Source organism: Rhamphochromis sp. 'chilingali' (genome assembly GCF_963969265.1).
Source record: "Rhamphochromis sp. 'chilingali' genome assembly, chromosome: 14".
NCBI lineage: Eukaryota > Metazoa > Chordata > Actinopteri > Cichliformes > Cichlidae > Rhamphochromis > Rhamphochromis sp. 'chilingali'.
The window spans coordinates 13,163,232-13,184,217 of record NC_137941.1 but is presented as its reverse complement, the minus strand read 5'-3'; the positions used below and the strand labels follow the sequence as shown (position 1 = coordinate 13,184,217).

General features: G+C 38.9%; 1 protein-coding gene across 2 annotated transcripts in view; it reads left to right on the top strand.

Annotated features, from left to right (window-relative positions):
• Positions 1-20,986, top strand: part of erbb4b (erb-b2 receptor tyrosine kinase 4b) — a 359,968-nt gene that overhangs the window by 191,811 nt on the left and 147,171 nt on the right. For both annotated transcript variants that reach the window (XM_080902240.1, XM_080902239.1), the window contains exon 3: positions 5,894-6,080. In XM_080902240.1, coding sequence (XP_080758366.1) covers positions 5,894-6,080 — 187 coding nt within the window. The remainder of the gene's footprint in view (positions 1-5,893; positions 6,081-20,986) is intronic.

Here is a 20,986-nt window from a genome sequence, read left to right as displayed (position 1 = left end):
GACAAGTCGACTGTCATCCTGTCGCAACCAATGACACTCCAACTGAGTACTACACATTGCCTCTCCGTACATCACTCTGAACAGGGACTTCTCAAAGTCACCCATTCTTGCCAATCTCATTAGCCAGCAACAGCCAACCCAAATATCAACCACATGCCAAACCCACACTTGTTAGTAACAAATATCAGTTTATGATGTTTTATCTTGCATTCAGTCGTCATAAAATTATTTGTAACTTTGTGATTTTTTTTTATTTCAGTACACTTAAACTAGTTTTTTTGCTTTGTTATAAAGATAATATAATATTTTCCCTCTGAAATCCTCACTTGTGCTTGAGTAAAGTAGTATTCCTAGAAAACAGCTGGCATTCTCCCACTGTAGAGGCAAAGGAAGGACGTGGAACGCTAACAGAGAGGTTTCAAATCTTTCATGTCACTTGTTCTTTTGGCTTTTGTTACCACTGTTAACAACAAAAAAAATCTGTCTAATCTCACACAAGAATGCCTTTGTACAGCCACACAGGCATCATCATGCGCACACACACACTAACAGATACACACGTTTGCACACGCAGACACACACATAAGCACAAGACAAGTGGTGTAAGAAACACAAGTGAGAGTTTCTCTTCATCGTCAAAGATGAGTCATCATAATCAACTTGCCAAGGCAATAAAAGATACTTCTGTGATTCCGATACATACACTGGTGTGCATACTTCCACACAAATACACACATACATCAAAGGCAGTATCACCTGCAGGTGTTTGAAGTGGCTCATATTGGGTTTGAGCCACTCCAGAAGGATTGAGGTATTACTGAGGAGCTGGTGGGTTGTAGGTGGGCACTTGGCACGGCAACACTTCTGAGGCTGAGAATGAAAAAAGGATACCAGTTTCACCAGGGCCACTTAATGGGATGGCGTCGCAACATCATATTATAACCGATTTAGGAAGTCATTTGCCTTTATTCACAATAGAGTTAATTTCAGAAATTATTGTCAAAACAGTAGTAAAGCACTATGGGACAACTGCCAGCCAGTAATATTTCCATTATATGCCAGTTCCACTGAAGGTGATCTCCTGGAAAAAGTCAGGAGGTTTTCTTACTTACATTTGTAGACACTTCATCCGATTCTGTGTCTGTGTACAAATGTGGATGTGAGCTCAGGCAGAGGATTTAAGCAACCGATATGGAAATAGAGGATGGAGGCTTAGCGATGCAAACCTTAAGCCCACCCCCAGTGCACTTCTGTGTATCTGACTTCAGTGACCGCAGCCCTGCAGAGCACATATCTTTGCCTCAATATGTATGGAAATGAGAGGCAATCGTGCTAACGTGTGTTCAGTGTCTTCAAACATGCTAATGGTGCCGATGTCCTCCACCCGCAGCCTAACATTTCACCTTTTCCTCACACCTTTTGGTTTACTCTCTGTCTCTTCTGACCTGGAACAGGTATGTTTTTAATTATGCGTAAGAATACACGTAAGACTAGCCTAGTCCACTCGTCTGAGCTTCTCCTGCAGTGTGCAGAAGAAAATCTTCTGCTCTTTCTCCTTCCTTCACTGACTCTACCCCCAAAACCTCCCTCTCTTCCTTTAGAAGTCAGGGATTGAAGGACTCGATTTCAAAACTGTGCACGTCTCAGTGACTCAAGTGAGGTTTTTGTTCCGCTGCCACACTTCCGTTCACAAATGCTCCAGCGTAGGGAGGAGGGAGAAATCCCTGTTAATCTAGTGAATCTGGCTCTCTAGGTCTTTTTTGTTCACTGTTGCTGAGATCCTGACGCATTGATCTCTTAGGAGGCATGTAGGGTGTGTGGTTGGATGAACTGAAAAGTTGCTAGAGGGAGTCTGACGTCCAACTGTAGACATAATCTCTTTTTTTTTTTAAAAAAAAGCTGTCTTTATTCACTTAAGAGATTGCAGATGATCAACAGTTTGCACTGACCTCTTTGAATTTATAATGATGCATTGGTATAAATAATTACTTGTGTTACTTGTGTTAAGATTAAAAAGAAATCCTGAAAATGCATGCAAAGACCATTGCAACTTAGATTTCTGGAAGATGTGGCCCACGCGCCTATCGACACACTGAAGAGCTATTTTTATTGGTAGAAATCCAGGACAACATTGTGTCATGGTGTTATATTTAGCAGGTAATTTAATGCTCTAATTTCACTGTAGCTAAATTGAGGGCATAATGCAAATCATTGTATTTAGTGCTAATATAGACATAGAAAAACTGTTGCACTGGCACCTGTGCAGTCTGCATTGATAATCACATCAGCTTCTTTGCATTAATATCTGTTTGAATGTTATATATAGATATACCCCTTTGGGAACTTATGCATCAAAACGTGTTGAAATCCAGGTTCTTGTCTCCCTGAAGTACTTTTACTATGCGCTTGGCCTGCACCAGTGGTATTGCCAAGGGGTGCTTGTTTTGTTGATCTGTGTTTAATGAAAGTGACCACGCACAGAGCAGATTCGGCCATTAGCTCAGCAAGAGCCTGTAATCACTACAAGTTGTTTCCTTTTTTTCTCACAGTTCATTATTGAACAAACATTCTGTGGGGGGGAGACATGTGCTTCTGCCACTTCCTTCTCCCTCTTTTTATTCCCTTTGCAGTGTAGCACTTTCGAAGCTATCGATTTGGTGGCTTGAAAATAACAAACGACAGCTATGTGAGTGGGACAACAAACAACCTCAGAAAATACAATATAAAAGGCATCTGTGAAGTATGTGCCTTGAAGTAATTATTAGCTACTGTATATGCTTAAATTTAATCAGCCAGAGCTGATTGCTTTTGCTGTTGTGTGCTGCCCTCAGTCTTCTGTGAGGAAGAAAGAGTACCTGGATATGGCAGTGTCCAAGGCTATGTCACAGAGTGCCGCATATTTGGTTTTGTAGCAGGGTTGAAAAGACCTTCAAACTCAGTGGGGTGAATGTGACTCATCTAAAGACCTTGCCAAACTCTGTGTTGACATGGAGGCAAAGAGTACTACATGCACTCACTTGAAAAAAAGCTCAATATATTCTCTATGTACACACACTCTTGATTCAAATCAATAAATGTACATTTATGGTGTGGTCAAGTTTAGTTGCACCATCATAATGCTCCTCAACGTTTGAAGCCTCAAACTCACCACTGCTCTTATTAATTCACTGGATATTTTCATCAGCACAAAGAAGTTTGTGCTATGTCCTTTTTTCTCCAGGTAGTTTTTAAATTGATAAACACATTCAGAGACATACTGAATGTAACGTCCCCATCAATCACTCACATAGGTACACAGACACTCAAGGCCTGTCTGTTTCTATTAATGGTAATCAGCTGGGTAATGATGACAGAGCTGCGACTGTGGCTTACTTACTGGTGGCTGATGGCCATGCTCTCTGACAGCTGTCAGCCGCCATGACTACACTGCCAGGGCCCTCCTTAGGACTTATTTCAGCTCAGTACATCAGCTGCAGCAGCACTTCACACACAGACTTGTTGATTATCAGCATCAGTGGGCCAGCGTGGAAAGACTTCTCTGACCGCCTGTCTGCTAATGACAGCCACCATGATGGTGGATGGGAGAAAGAGGACACAGCCTGTCACTTTGATTCATGCAATAGCAGATCCAACTGGATGGCTTCTCGCCAAAGTCTCGACAGTCGTTATAGCCCCTCCTAAATGACATTTAAAGTGTGAAGCAGTGCCTGTCCTTGTGGCTCAGTCACCCCAGGCCAGGCCCCGGACACGAATCCCGAACCCTGTGCCAAGTTTTGAAGTAAGGTCACAAACCCCACAGTCAATTCTTCTCCTAGATGCCTGAACTCAGCTCATTGGCATTATTGAACGACCTTGAAGACAGATGCTTAGAGTACATTACTTAGTTTGTTTGATTTTTTGTCTTGTAGTCCTCTTTTTTTTTTAAATTCTTTTGCTTTCCTATTTTAATCTATTTTATTATTGTACCTATGTCCACCTAAAAATTTGAACAAATACATCAAAAGCAAATGTAAGGTGAAGTATGCATGTCTGCTATTGCTTTGCAAATAAACAGGATAACACGCAATCGCTGAATTATTTCAAATGCTCTGTCCTGAGTTTGGCTAAAACCTAAACAGAAAATAGATGTTAGAATTGGTCATTCTGGCTAATTCTGTCACTGATATTTAAGAAATGGGAAACTTCTGTCTGTATATATTTGTTTCTGCATATTACCACTATGAATTTTAAATGTAAGTGCAGACTTTCAGCTGTAATTCAGTGGGTTTAACAAAAAGATTGTATAAAAATCAGAGGAACTAGTGAATTTTTTAATACAATCCCTTCATTTCAGTGGCTCAAAAGTAATTGGACAAATTATGTAACGGAAAATACTCATTTAGGGTATCTTTTGACTCAGCTTTTTGAGTTGGTTTTTTTTTGTGACTTTTGTATTATAAGGGTGGTTAGGTTCCAGTCCTACAGTTAGACTCAAGTTTAGTTGTTTCTATGTTTCTGAGTTTCTTGCTCCCCAGTTTGTAGTTTCCTCTCTGTTAGGTTTTTCTGTCTCCATGTTTGTATCTCTCTCGCTCACTAACCTTTTTCCCCTGTTCCTCTCCTTGTGTCTCATCTTTTGCCTCCTTGCTTGTTCGTCCCCTTTGCTGTGTGTTAGGTCTGTGTCTCAGTGTTTCTTGTTTTATCTCACGTCCTGTGTTCAGTGTGTTACGTTTTGCTTCCCCGTCTCGTCGCATCCAATTCACTGCAGTTTCACTGTTTCCACTCTTGTCATGCCTCAGTGTATTTATTGTTTGTCTTTCTCAGTCCTTTGTCGGTGCGTCTGCAAATCTCCTGCTAAATCCTCCTTGTGTTTCCACATTTCCTCGTTAAAATCCGGTCGGTCGGTCGGTCGGTCTTTCTTTCTTTCTTTCTTTCTATGTACCAGACTGTAGATTTTTTCCACTCCTACTATTGTAGCAATTTCTTGGATGTTTTTTTTTCTGTTTTCTCAGCTGAAGTGTAGCTTGTTTCACCTGCATGGAGAGCTCCTTTGACCGCATGTTGTCTTTCACAGCAAAATCTTCCAAATCCAAGCACCACACCTCAAATAAATTCCAGGCTTTTTATCTGCTTAACTGATAATGACATACATGTAACAAATTAATTGCCCAAACCTGCCTATAAAATAGCCTTTGACTTAATTGTCCAATTACTTTTGGTCCCTTTAAAAAGAGGGTGGCACATGTTAAGGAGCTGAAACTCCTCAACCCTTTGTCCAGTTTGAATGTGGAAACCCCCAAATAAAAGTTGAGAGTCTACACATTATGTCCATGTCTATTATATATATATATATATATATATATATATATATATATATATATATATATGTATATATATATAAATAATAGACAATTGTAGTTATAACTACAATTGGAACATGTTTCAGTAAACATGTAAAAAAAACTAAACTTGTGTCATTGTCCAAATATATATAATAATAACGAATATACTGAACTGCAAAATAGGCAATGTTAACATCAATTATATTTCTGTCAAATTATAATTTGTTACAGACACTAAACATGAGGTTTTTGAACTAATAACAGTTTCTGGAAGACGCTAAAATGGATGTTCTTGCAGAAATTCAGTGTTATCTTTTTTCTTGATCAATTAGATATTATGTGATGAATTTTAGCCTGAGAACATGCAGCCACTATAAACACAGAACTGTGATAACCTTGTGCCTTTTGCCTTTACACTAACTTGTTTACTGAATTAATTTTACATTCGCCATGAGAAGCACAAGTTGTTTTTCTTCTTCTTTTTCCCTAGAAATGTGTTGTTAGTGTTTTCATCTATGCAACATGTACACACTTAAATTGCACACTAACACTTATTTCCATACCTCTATCCACAGTCTATCAGGGAAGTGACAGGCTATGTGTTGGTGGCTCTGAACCAGTTTGACTACCTGCCATTAGAGAACTTGAGAATCATCCGAGGAACCAAGCTATACGAGGACCGCTACTCCCTTGCAATCTTCCTCAATTACAGACGTGATGGAAACTTTGGCCTGCGCCAGTTGGGTCTAAAAAATCTCACAGGCAAGTTGAATTATTTTTTGGTTACTTACATTTTTTTATGTTAATGGACACGTAATGAGTAAAAAAAAAAAACAATCCAGCTTCAAAACACCTGTAATATCAATTTTTACAATTCAGAGTTGAGTTAGAAGGATCACATTAAAATCAGCTGTGTGTATTAAGAAAAATTATAACAAAAGGTGATGAAAATAGAGGAATATTTTCATTTTATGTTGTTTTTAGGCCTCCGTGCAAGCAATAGTTAGGGCAAGAGGCCCATTCCATGAAAAAAAAAAAAACAGTGAGTGTCTCCAAAATGATCCCCTCAGAATCACAATGCCTTTAGTACAAGAACATGCAAAGCACATGAAAGTTTATAATTATTGCAAGTCTCACAGTCTAAAGCCAAATTCCCATTTATGCTCAGCATGACTTTGCTATTGCTACCAAATTTGAGCATTTATATCATGGATACACTTGAGCTTCAAAAACAAAACTCCATCATTAATATCTTAGTCATGGAGTATCAAACACTAGAAGTCTAGATGTTTTCTGATAATTCACAAACTTCAAAAGTACTTTTTGGGTAAACTTTAAAGGGTTGTATCACCATGTGGTATATTTAGCTGATCAAAACAAGTTATAGAATATGAAAGGTTTCTTTTTTTACCTATATTTTGATATCAGGCTCATCTTCTAGTTGTCATTCCTTAAAATATTCCTTAAAATATATATTTTTTTCTGCTTCTGGAACTTAAGAAATTAAAAAAATCACAATTTTAAAAATGTCAAATTTTAAACTATCACCATGTAATTTAAAGGTCTGTGACTCTGAAAATATTCAGTATTCAACTATGACTCATGGAAGTCGTGACTGGAGTTTTGTCAAACAAGATTAAAAAACTCAAACATACAGCCATGGATGTAAACTGCAGCTTGACTCTTTTGGCAAAGACACAGAGCATACTGTATGTATACTTGCACTTATAATTCACATTGCACAGTCAAACAATTTAAGTGTGCTGGAAGTGGGTTACTCTTTACTTTTTTTCTTTATAGTGACGGGTGCTGTTATCACAGTTCACCTTTTTATATGAAGGGATGTTATACCATCTGACAAAGTTGAGAAAATACATCTAATTTATTATTTCCAGCTATTGCTCAGACAAAACGTATTCTTGTATGAGTTACCACCTGAAATCTATTTGAGAATATTGTGTCCCAGTGATTGCTGATAAACTGTGTAGTAAGAAAGAAAGGATTGTGTGGGCGGCTCTGCCTTTTTATGAAAAATGATCGAGTGCTAGAAGGTTATCTTCTGCAGACTGACCCTGAGGTCAGCACAAAATGAACCTCTAGACTCGCAAAAAAGATGCACAGCTTTTCCACTACAGAGCAGCACACCTTTCTTGCAGTGTGTTCGAAATAAGATCAAAGCTGCCATTCACTCATCTTGAAGCTAAATCCAACATCACAAATGATCAAAGCGGGCGAAGATATGGACAGAATCGATACATTGTGGTGGCTGAATAAGAGTAAATAAGGGTTTGCATGACCCTTGGCAGCTCTGATAATGTTCAAGATGGAGAAATAGATACATTAAGTGATCAATGCATCAGCACATCTCTATGCTTGTGTGTTGATCGCAATAAAAATGTCATCTGCCACACATGTTAGCTCTTGTTCTGCAGCAGCTTTGACATTAATAATGAATACCTGTATTGTTGCCTACATTTAAAAATTACAATAACAAAACATAAATAAATAAAAACAATAATAACTTTTCTTAATTGCTTACTCAAAGTGGGTCATGTTGGGGCGGTGTCTGTTGCAGGTGACATACTAGTACACGTCTTTGGAAAAACTAATTGAATATCAAGTGCAAAAACTGTCACTTTTCTAAAATGTTTGGTCTGCTGTCATGAAAAACAGTCTGACATCCACAGGAAAGCGTTAAGAATGATATATGAATGATTAGTACCACAAAAAATGCACGCATGTTACGACTGATAAGGAATGTTGTTTTAAAATTATTTCTTAATTAGAACGCTCTTAAATCAGATTTACAGCACACAGAATTTACTAGAATTGAACAACTAGCTATCTAAACAATACAGACACAATATAAATAATTCCAAGGGAAACACTGAGTCATAAGAAGAAGACAGTGACATTGGCTTGTTCAAAAAATGTAAAAAGAAAAGAACAAAATGACCTAGTGAAATTTTTGAATTTATGAAGATGTGTGAGGATGGTACTGAGACTGTGCCTTCCTTACTTCTTCCAAATTCACTTTCTAAATAATTCATTGTTGTCTTCAGCTGTTCTTTCCTGGTTGTTCCCCAGAGTTGCGAGAAACAACGCAGCCATCAGTCTGCATGTGCAGCTTCAGTATGTGCTGGGGTGTTAACGTTCTGCCTTCTATTCTTTCTCACACGTGGTGCCATACTTGGGGAATTACATTTGTCCAGCATAGCGTTTTGCTGTGCCCTTCCTTTTCCATTGTGGTGCCAAGTTGAAGTGAGTGCGGAGGGAGGCCAGGGCGGTTCTCTGTGAGAAGCTGCTGTTTGATGTGCCTTCCGTGGCCTCAAGCCATGAAGTAGAGGGGGAAGTTATGCACAACAACCAGGGTCAGAATCTGCTCTACTTCATAACTACGAGTGCTTGTGTTTCACCCTTGTGCTCGCTTTCGTGGTGACAAAAACATGTTGGTTGTTGTTTGTTCTTATTAAGATGCAATCATTTAACGATTAAAGGTTTGGTTTGTGTTGAAGTATATTATGTAGAGATCGGAAATGGCTCTCACGTGTGCTTCTAGAAGAACAATTAATATACCCCACATGGCCCTAATCATCACTTGGTCAGTGTGGGATTACATCAAGGGAGATAAGACACTGAGGTGACCTAAATCACAAATAGCTTGATAGTATTACTTTTAAAAGGACCTATCCTCTTGTGTCTTGAACTTTTCACACATACATGCATGTCAGCTTTGGGTAGATAGGGCCGTTCACGATCATATCTATAACTGTGGACCCTAGAAAACCTTTATACAAACTTGTCACTTCAGAACAAGAAACTTGTCTTGAAGGGTCTATCATATCACTGTTTTTTGTGCAGATGGACCTGACAGTTAAACAAGCTCTTGCTGTGGGGAGAGACAAGTCACTTGTGTCCCAGTTTGTTCTGTTGCAGTTGTCATCATTCTGCTGTGCGCAAGCGGAGAAAGGAAATAAGCTAAAACTATCAGGATAAACCCGCTCCTGTACTTCAAGCAGCAGAGATCAAACTCTTCCTTTCCTTCAGCTGCTGTAGCAAGTCCAAAGCAGTCTCATTCATTACGAGGCCTTTGATGTTGCTGTCATATTAGCCCATCGTTCTTCTTGCAGTAGCTCCCAGGGGAAGTGTAAAATGATCAATAAAATTCATAAGCAACATATATAAGAGGATAAAACATATTAAATACATAAGGGGCTAATCGAAAGAAGGCACAGTGAAAGACCCCTTCGGTGCTGAAACCCACACACAGTTCTACTTGGTTTGAAATTGCCTTGGGATGAAATCAATTTGTCGCTAGTATATTGTAGCATTGCACTTATTGATTTTTCTGGTGCACTCTCCGCGAGCTGTGAATGGACTCTCTGGATTTGAGGGGACTGGAGGATGGGGTGGAGGACGTCTCTGGCTGAGCAGGGATAGGACTCCCTCTGATGCACCTTTCAATCAAGCTTAGCTAAGTTATCCTCATGAATATGAAATATAAGGCACAGTCAAGCCGGGGAAAGTTAAGGATAGTGTGTGTGCACGGGGGTGTATAGAATAAGAAATATAGGCACTAAGTGCAGAAAGTTTAGTTTTGTTGTTTGACATTTCTTCCTCTGGAACAAATAACTGTCCCGGCCGTTATAAGACTATTCATTTTTAGGCATTTTGGGTGTTCAAGTGAGCTCTCTGATAGCTACAAGGAAAAGCTTTAAATAAGTCATTCTTTTTACTTCTCCCTATGTCCAAGCAAGAAAAAAGGTTAAATACAGCTGGCTTCTGACATTTTCAAAGTTCCCTATCCATATTTTGATGCATAATGACCCGCACTGTCCTCCTTCTTGCTACGGCAAACATTTTCACCACTTCTGTCTGGATTCACATGAACCCTGGGTAGCCTCTGTGCTTTCACGTGGTAATTACAGCCTGCTTCCCTGGCAAAATAATAACAGCCTCAATAAGGAGCACAACACAGATGAGCTTTCTGATTTTGCCACCCCCTCCCCCCCTCCATTTTCCTCATTTCATTTCTTTCAGATTTGTTTTGTGTTGTTGATTCATTTTTCTAACCACCCTACGCCTGCACTGCGTCTGTCCAAAATGAAGCATCCAATCTGAGGCCCCATCTGCTGAATGATCCTCTCTCATCGCATGCATGTACACAAGCCTGTGTTTTACGCCAAGGCGTTAACCACTCCTTCATGGCCCATCTGCTCTCTCTTTGTCTATCCCATTTTTTGTCTTTCTTCCATCTCTTTATCCCTGTCTTTGGCTCTCTGTTGGTCATCATATTTTAGTTGGCTGTCTTGATTTGTCACACTGATGCCTTTCACACAAACACATGCATGCTTGTACCAATCTGTACTGTATGCAAAAGTCTCTTGCGCACTTGAGTCTGACTCTGTTCTCCAAAGGCTACTGCAGTTGTTGAGTGTGGAAATCGACCACGAACATACAATATCATCTGCTCCGTGTGTCCTTCTTAGTGTTATGTGACAGTGATACACAGGGGAAGAAGGAAAAGGATGGAATGGGGCACGTTGACGGGAATGATTTGAGTTAATGTGTTTCCCCCAGACAAGGAACTGGTAAATGGGGGGCATAAAATTGGTGCCTTTTTCTGATCCCCAAGATTTTCGTTCGCCGTCTAACTACTAGTAGACGAAAGAGAAATTCTGCCACGGGAGCCAGAGAAGATTGGTCCAGTGCACATCACAAGAATTCAGCCAAGCCTCTTGCCTGGGAGCCCACATACCTCAGGTCTCCTTCAATTGTGTGTCTAATTGATTACTTCCCATGCAATTACTCCTGTGTCACACTCAATATTTCACCACTGCAGGAAGGGGGCAAGATGGGGCGTCTTTTTGAAGGACGACATTCATATTGTCACATTTGTGAGCCTCTAATGTGGATTGTGGGGAAGCACATGTTAAACTTAAGCCCGAAACAAGCCATGAGTAGTAACTGATATCAAGTGATTGCAGTGTAATGTGGCTTAGAGAGAGAGAGAAATTACCAAAGCAATTTGTTTTTATGCCACAGGTCAGCAAAGCTGAATTCCTCAAAAAGTTTCTTTTTGTGTTTCTTTTTTTTAATGTCTTCATTTAATATAAAGGGTTTTTCACATTTTTAATAAAAAAAAAACGTAAAATATTTTTGTCATTTTTAATTTCTCATTTTTTACAGTTTGGAGTCCTTTAATTAAATGACTTCATATTATTCTTACTTTCCCTTAAATTAACTTATTTTTACCCGATTATATTTTTTCCAGGGCCATCTGGATCTGTCACTCACAGCTTGGTCTAAAGGGTGCATGGATATTTCTCTTTTTTATGCTTTTGTTATTTGTTCTGTTCTTCAGTCTTTAATAATGCGATGCCTGAGATTTCATAAGCAGAAAATAAATGTGCTTTATGAAATATTAATGGACAACAATAGCAAAACCTGCCATGAGAAAAGAAAGATAATAATACAAAATGGAGCATCTCCAATTAAAAATGTGTACGTCTCTCTCTCTCTGTGTGCTGCATTTGGCAAAGAACTGAAATGATGGACTGTGTTGTCTAAAAGTTTTAACAGAGTTCATGCTCCCTTAAATATGTTTAGACTGCAAAGTTTAACTCAAACAGCGGTGACCATTATTATCCCACCTTAGGTTTATTGCATTTTACTTCCCCTTAATCTTTAAAGCTTTAAACTATTCTCTTACCTGCCTGCAAGGAATATAGAAATGTACAAATATTTTGTATAAAAAGGTTTTACAAATCATGAATACAATGAAGAGGAAAATGAAAGTAATAATAACATAATATAGTCAGTAATGTGCAAAAGTCATTCATATATATATATATATATATATATATATATATATATATATATATATATATATATATACACACACACACATATATATATATACACATATATACACACACATATATATATATATATATATATATATATATATATATATATATACATACACACACACATATATATATATATATATATATATATATATACATACACACACATATATATATATATATATATATATATATATATATATATATATATATATATATATATATATATATATATATATATGTGTGTGTATATATATATTGTTGCCATTCGCCTGCGGGATCCCCAGGTACTTGTAACTGTCCTCTATGTCTGCAATGTTGCCTTCTGGTAGTTCAATCCCCTCAGTTCTGACTACCTTCCCTCTCTTTGTTACCATCCGACTACACTTCTCCAGTCCGAACGACATTCCAATGTCATTGCTGTATAGCCTGGTAGTGTGGATCAGTGAATCGATGTCTCGTTCACTCTTGGCATAGAGCTTGATGTCATCGATCGTGGGGCGATCGTGGCTCAAGAGTTGGGAGTTCGCCTTGTAATCGGAAGGTTGCCGGTTCGAGCCCCAGCTTGGACAGTCTCGGTCGTTGTGTCCTTGGGCAAGACACTTCACCCGTTGCCTACTGGTGGTGGTCAGAGGGCTCGCCTCTGTCAGTGCGCCCCAGGGTGGCTGTGGCTACAATGTAGCTTGCCATCACCAGTGTGTGAATGTGTGTGTGAATGGGTGGATGACTGGATATGTAAAGCGCTTTGGGGTCCTTAGGGACTAGTAAAGCGCTATATAAATACAGGCCATTTACCATCCATGTACAGGAGGTGGCTGACAACTGCTCCGTTCCGTAGTCGGTATCCGTAGCCAGTCTTGTTAATGAGCTCACTGAGGGGGTTCAGGCCTATGCAGAACAGCAGTGGGGACAGAGCATCTCCTTGGTAGATCCCGCACTTGATGGTGACTTGTGCTATGGGCTTGGAGTTGGCCTCTAGTGTTGTACGCCACATCCCCATTGAGTTCCTGATGAAGGCTCTTAGGGTCCCATTGATCTTGTACAATTCTAGGCATTCCAGTATCCAGCTGTGGGGCATTGAGTCATAAGCCTTCTTGTAATCAATCCAGGCAGTGCACAGGTTGGTCAGTCTGGTCTTGCAGTCTCGGCTGACTGTTCTGTCTACCAGTAGCTGGTGTTTTGCGCCTCTGGTATTCTTGCCAATTCCTTTCTGTGTCCCGCTCATGTATTGACCCATGTGGCTGTTCATCTTAGCCGATATGATGCCTGACAGGAGCTTCCATGTAGTACTGAGGCAGGTTATTGGTCGGTAGTTGGAGGGGACCGGTCCCTTCTTGGGGTTCTTGGGGATCAGGACCGTCCGACCTTCGGTTAGCCATTCCGGGTGTCTCTCGTTAACTAGCAGCTGGTTCATTTGTGCTGCCAGACGCTCGTGGAGTGCAGTCAGCTTCTTTAGCCAGTAGGCGTGAACCATGTCGGGCCCTGGTGCTGTCCAACTCTTCATACTGGAGACCCTTTCTTGTATATCTGCCACTGTGATGGTTACTGGACCCTGTTCAGGGAGGTCGCTGTGGTCTGCCCGCAGATCCACTAGCCACTGAGCATTGCCGTTATGGGTTGCATCCTTCTTCCATATGCTCTTCCAGTATTGCAGCCTTGGTGGTGCTATTCTCTTATTATTATTGTTCCCTTGCCACTGAGAGTACACTTTTGCTGGTTCTGTGGAGAACAGCTGGTTTATTCTCCTGCCTTCTATCTCTCTGGTGTACCTCCTCAAGCGGCTGGCCAAGGCTGTGAGTCTTTGCTTGGCAGTTTCCAAGGCCTCAAGTATGGACAGCTTGCTGTATTTCTTATGCACCTTCTTTGTCGCACCTTTCTGCAACTCAGTTAGTTGGCTAACCTCCCTCCGTGCTACTTTGATCTTGTCCTCTAGCCTCCTTCTCCATGGAGGGTACTGCCCCTTGTGGCTGTTCAACTTGTAGCCAAGCATCTCACTGATCACTGTTGCCATATTGTAGATCAGCTTGTTAGTGTCGGTATATATATATACACACACACACACACACACACACACACACACACACATATATATATATATATATATATATATATATATATATATATATATACACACACACACACACACACACACACACACATACATATATATATATATATATATATATATATATATATATATATATATATTTTTTTTTATTGCTGGGAAACTGGGAAATACTTCCAGTGATTTATTGAAACATATGCAAAGATATATGGAGATGCAAAATACAAGGCAAAACCAACATTTGCATATTTCTAATAAACTTGAAGGTGAATATTTCACTAGTCAACCTCAAAAATTACTTCCTCTAAACCATCAACAGCTCTATTAGACCCCTAATGCTACAAAACTGTTTATTAATGCTTCAATCTTATGTATGATCGGTCTGTTTCTTTTTATGGGCTATACTCCAAAGGCCTCTAAGGTGGCAGTAATTAAACCAGTTCTTAAAAAGCCATCACTTGATCCAGCACTCATAGGTAATTATAGCCTGACGAAGTTCAAAATTTCATGATAGAGTAGTTGTAAAACAGCTAATTAATCATATTCAGATGAATGGTTTATCTGAAGAGTTTCTGTAAGGATTCAGAATTCATAACAATACAGAAACAGCACTAGTGAATGTAACGATGGGCTTTGACAGTGGACTCATCTCTAGACCTCAGTGCAACATTTAATACCACTAACCACAATACTTTAGTAAAGAGATTAAAACACGCGGGTATTAAAAGGTATTTGGCTGCAGTGGTTCGAATCATATCTGTCTAATAGACTTCAATCTGTTCATGTAAATGTAGAGTTCTGTTCACATGCCAAGGTTAATTATGGAGTTCCAAAGGATCTGTGCTGGGATACAGTCTTTTTGCATTTCACATGGTTCCCCTAGGCAGTATCATATCAAAGACTTATTATATATTTTCAATCCTGTGCAGATGATACCCAGCTTTATCAATCTATGGAGCCAAGTGACAAAGCTGATTAGTTAGGCTACAGGAATGTCTTAAAAACAAAAAGACCTGGATGACTTCTAATTTCCTACTTCTAAATCCAGAGAAAACAGAGTATTGTATTTGGCCCTAAAAATCTTAGAAACATGGTATCTAACCTTACGATATAAAGTGCTCTGAGGTGACCGTTGTTGTGATTTGGCACTAATGTTTGCTAATGTTTTTGTCACTTTTTATGGAATCAAACTCAAAGTAATGTCAGGACTTCCAAGCTTTGAACGCTGCATGGTCGTTCTCTCTCCTGCACTCCATATTATCCATTGTTGATCTACACATGTTTGTTGCTGCCATGAGCGTCACACGCTCAGACGTCATTGTAATGAGACACTCTCACAAACAAAATCACGGTTTAGTAACGCAGTAACGCAGCCTGCTTATGGGAAAGTAACAGTAATCTAATTACCTTCTGGCAATAGTAATCCCTTACTTTACTCGTTACTTGAAAAAAGTAATCGGATTACAGTAACATGTTACTGCCCATCTCTGTTAAGGACACACTGCAGACAATGTAGACATGTTGTAGCAAATATATTTCATACCTGTAAAACTATTATTTTTGTTATTTTCATAGATCCAACTACAGAAATGGAGAAAAAATTATTAGTGACAGATCGCTATATACGGAGTGTCTAAAGGTGTAAAACAAAGTTTTATTTTTTTAAAAGCAGAGGTAAAGCTCGACATAGTCCAGCACCAGGGAGCCAAGGCCGATGTCTCTTGTATCAAAAAGAGAATCAGCCCAGCTCTTATTTTGTTCTCCACTTTTCTTCTATCTCTTTAAATATGCTATTTAAAGTTGGTTCTTTGCTAATCTCTGTTCTGTTCACTAGTTCATGCCTTGATTTAGGGAATGTTTTTATGCATCAATGATTCATGGGTTAGTTTTAAGTGGCTAAACAACCAAAATCAAAACAAACAAACAAAACAAAACAAACAAGAAACAAGAAAAGCCTCTGAAAATGGAGACTGTAGAACTACTGCTCAAGACCACAAATTATACAAAAGTCTGGCTCCATGGAAGCAAGAGCTAAAGAAATGAGGAGCGGCTCAAGACATTAGTATAGTACTGCACATTTAGACAGCATCTGGCAAAGTGCAGGGCAGATTAGTGATTGCTTCTTCTGTATGCTATTAAAGCAGTCTGATATCAATTATCCTCCCTAAGTGAGATTGTTTTGGTCAGCAACTTCTTTTAAAGTGTTTTGATGCAGATACATAGAACTGACAATTTTGTCAGGACATGACCTTACTTCAGCTTCCCCTTTAGCAGATAATACTGCAATATTATCTGGTAATATCACAATATTCTCATACCTACATACCACTCATTACCAGTTTGCCTTCCTAAAGGAGCCTCTACGGCCTCCTCTAAGTGAGAGTTGACTTTCACCTCATTAAAAGTTAAAGTAGGCGTGGAAAGAATTTTAATGCCAATTAATAATCAAAACACAGTCTTCTTCTCTTTTTCTCAAACATTTCCATCCCCCCAGGCAGTGGCTTAGATCAGACATAGATCCGCCACGATGTAGATGTAAAATTGGGCAAGAGACCAACAGGACATTGTTCTCTTACTTCATAACCACGTTTGAATTGTTCCCTCTTGTTCCAACAGGAAACACAGAAGAGCCCAAGCATGTATGTCTCCTCTGTAGATTATGTAAATTACCATGTGTGCCAGTGCGACTTGGACTTTGCGGTACTTACACCGCAAAGTCCATACAATAGTATACCTCCAAAGGACAAATAAGTAAACTATTTCACTAGAGAAGCATATTAAAATACATACTGTTGATTAAACGGGTCTCTTTTTTCTTTAAAAAACAAAACAAAACACAAAAGCTATGTACGTTTTGGTCAATGAAAATATTACAAATCTTATAAATTCTGTAAGTATTTTGTATTAATTACGCCTGTCCTGATTAGGTGAGCACTGCTTTGAGTGTACAAAAGAGATAAAGTAAATATATGTGTGGATACATATAAATCAGTCAAGAGCTTCATACTTTTAAAGATTTAAAAGTTCCAGTTTATACTGTATCGACTTCATTGTCTTTCTTTCTATGTTTCTGAAAATTCAAAACAATCACATGGTGCTCATCATGCTCAGTTTCTGTCACTGACTGGCTGTCATTATGGCTTTACCATGTCAGTTCACGGCTGTGCAAACTTGACACACAGTTTTTACTTTGACCAGACAGAGTTTCTGACAGGCCTTTGATGTCAGAGGCGCTCAGTGCTCATCTCAGAGGAGGAACAAAATGAGTAAGAAAGCAAATAAAATAGGAGCTGACTGGCAGCTCCGTGGGTCTCCGAAGTAACTAAGGAAAATGTCACTTTTTATCAACTTAGTTACAAGGTCTAAATGGACACCTGTGGACTGATGATGAAATGTTTTTACTCTTAAAGACACGAGATGGTTGATATTCATAGAAAGCAATCCTAAAATCACACAGAAAATACTGTTTCTTGTTAACTTTTTTAAATTGTTTATTTTGTAACCGTTGACAGTGTAAACAGTTTTTTTTTTCATTAAATTTTATGTTGACATGTTAAAACAGAAATCAAAACCCTATATTGGACTTTAAGCGTTTGATAGTGTATAAACCTCGAGTCTTTCAGAATATCCTACATCCTGGTAGCATATAAAGTACATATTTAAACAGCTGGATAAAAGGTGTTACATTTTTATTAAAAATGCTTAATGTGAATTTAAAAGACACTGCTGTCAAACCTAAATTTAATATCTTTCACTAGTGCCAGCACACACATAAACACACATATTACCCTCGGACCCGACAAGTTCGCCCCTTTCTCCCCTGGCCGTTTAATAATTAATATGCTTATTTTTGTCTCTAAGGCCAAAGCCTTGGGTAAGTGGAACAGCTATTGATGGGGGCAGTGGTGGGTAATGGGACATGAAAAAGACTTTTTTGTCCATCTCACTTTTCCACACAGATATGATGGGTGTTAATACATGCATCACCAGCCATGGCTTCACTAAATATTTAAATTTTAATTGTTTCTGTCTGTGGTACATGCTTTTTTTTCACCAGTGGTATTCTTTGTTAAAGCTCTGGATCAGTCTTCGCAATCTTCCAGGTTGTCCTATTCATATTAAGTGGGACCTATTCTATTTTCCAATACAAAGAGGTCACTTTGGTCAGGATTGTGCATATGGCAAGATCCAACACAATCGTGCTCTTCGAATATGATGGCTGGCATCAGACATAAAACAGTAGGAAATCCAAGTGGTTATTAAAATATGTTAAGTGGCCTCACTATCTTGAGACTTTAGAGACAAAGGCACTCAAAGGTTAATTTGTGCAAGACGGTACACATTAAAAGTAATCAATGTAAGCTTCATTAGCGACTGCATCAGTGCATCTCAGTCATCCATGATCTTAGCTTTTATTGGTTCTTTGTCTTTATTAAACTTGTTCTATGTTCTTCTTCTTTTAACGTTCAATTCCAAACAATAAAGTGGTAAAACTGGAAAATCTCACACTATATCATACAATTAGACAATATGAATGCAGAATGCAGTAGATGTCCTTCATTTTTAAAAGAAGCTAGACATACATTATTTAATGGTAAATGGCCTGTATTTATATAGCGCTTTACTAGTCCCTAAGGACCCCAAAGCGCTTTACATATCCAGTCATCCACCCATTCACGCACACATTCACACACTGGTGATGGCAAGCTACATTGTAGCCACAGCCACCCTGGGGCGCACTGACAGAGGTGAGGCTGCCGGACACTGGCGCCACTGGGCCCTCTGACCACCACCAGTAGGCAGTGGGTGAAGTGTCTTGCCCAAGGACACAACGACCGAGACCGTCCAAGCCGGGGCTCGAACCGGCAACCTTCCGATTACAAGGCGAACTCCCAACTCTTGAGCCACGATCGCCCATCATTTTTTACCCTTGATGCTGCTGCTCAAAAAGTTTAAAATCTATATATGAACCCATTTCTGAAAAAGTTGGGATGCTGCATGCCAAAGAAACCAAAAAAACCCTCTTTATTTTGAATTTAATGGCAGCAACATGTCTCAATAAGGTTGGGACAGGGGCAACAAAAGGCTAGAAAAATTAGGTGGTACTAAAAACAAACAGCTTGAAGGACATTTTGCACCTAATTATGTTAACTCGGTAAAGGTCAGTACTGGGTAAAAATGAGCATCTTAGGCAGAGTTTCTCAAACATAAAGATGGGCAGACGTTTGCTAATCTGCAACAAACTATGTCGCTAAACCACCTGACATATTATCAGTGGTCACTGAAAATCCTGCATTTCAGATGGTATCAAGGTGTATCAGTGCCTATGGAATTGCCGTTTGGAAATTCACCGTTAGAGCTGAAAGGTTCAAGGTTCAAGGTTCTTTATTTGTCACATGCATAGTTATACAAGTATAACACACAGTGTAATGTAGCCTGACACGCTCCTCGACATGTGCAAAAATTGGGGGGGGGGTGTAGAGGAATATAAAGGTATATAAAGGTTTTAATGCAACATGTGTTCTCATCCGAACAAGAGAATTGAATTAATCTGCTTCAACAGCACAGCAGAAGAGGCCAAGTGCTGAACTGCCCTGCTTCAATCCAGACTTTTCACCAATTGAAAAAAATTGGCATGTTGTAAAATCAGATATATAACAAAGACGAAGCTTAAATAGTAAGTTCCGCAACTGGTCTGAGTTCCCAGAATATAGACTGTTATTAAAAGAAAAAGGGATTCTACACAATGGTAAACTTGACCTTATCCCAACATTTTTGACATGTCGCAATGAAATTTGAAATTAGGTAATATTTTTAATGAGGTAGTAAAAGATTCTGTGCAGATCCATTCTGTTTTTATTTGGATTTTACTCTTTATTGGAATTGTGTTTGGATATTTACAGTGCATGGGGTTTTGAAACAAGGCCTTGTAATTTGAGAACTTCTGTAGTGTGTCTTTTAATGGGACAATATCTCTGTTTGTCCCTTCTGTATGCATTCTAAGGAAGAGATCTGCTCAAAAAAGAGCTAGTTAAGCAAACAACCAAGGCAAAGCAGCAATCTTTTTAGTGTTCCAAAGGATCATATTCAAAAACTGAATGAAGACCTAACTGTTACAGAGAGGAAGAAAGCATTATAGTTATTAAATATGGGGATGATGGCACATATTTCAGATAATCTCTCCTGGAAGGCAGTCATAGTGTGTATACAACATGGTTGTGTACACACTATGTGCCAAAAATAGCTGTGTAGTGAGAAGAGAGCTTGATAGAGAAGTTCAAACCCTGCCTTCTTTCTCACTTCAGTATGCTTGGCTAGTGACTGTGTTAAGTGGGTGTGAATATTGTAAGTTTTGGAAAAGTTATATGAAATCTTACTCAGTTCAAAACTACCTCACCTTTGCTTAATTTGCCAGTTGTTCTTTTGGTGTCTTATTACTTGCTAATAGCGAGACCTTTTTTTACCTGTTTGTGTCAGATCAGTGCTGAGTAGCTGAACCTTTCTAACCAAAAAAACAAAAAGGAATACATTAAGTTAATACGTTTTGATTATGTGCTTAATCCCTTGGCTTTAAATCTACTGAGTCTTGATGTACAGATAATGCTCACTACATATTTGAGGTGTGTAAACAAAGTAGCAGCCATGGTCTGCAGTGTGTTACTCACTATCTCTCATTTGACTTGAAAAAACAAGGTCTCGGTAACGTGTTGTTGCCTTAGCAAATCATGCACTGA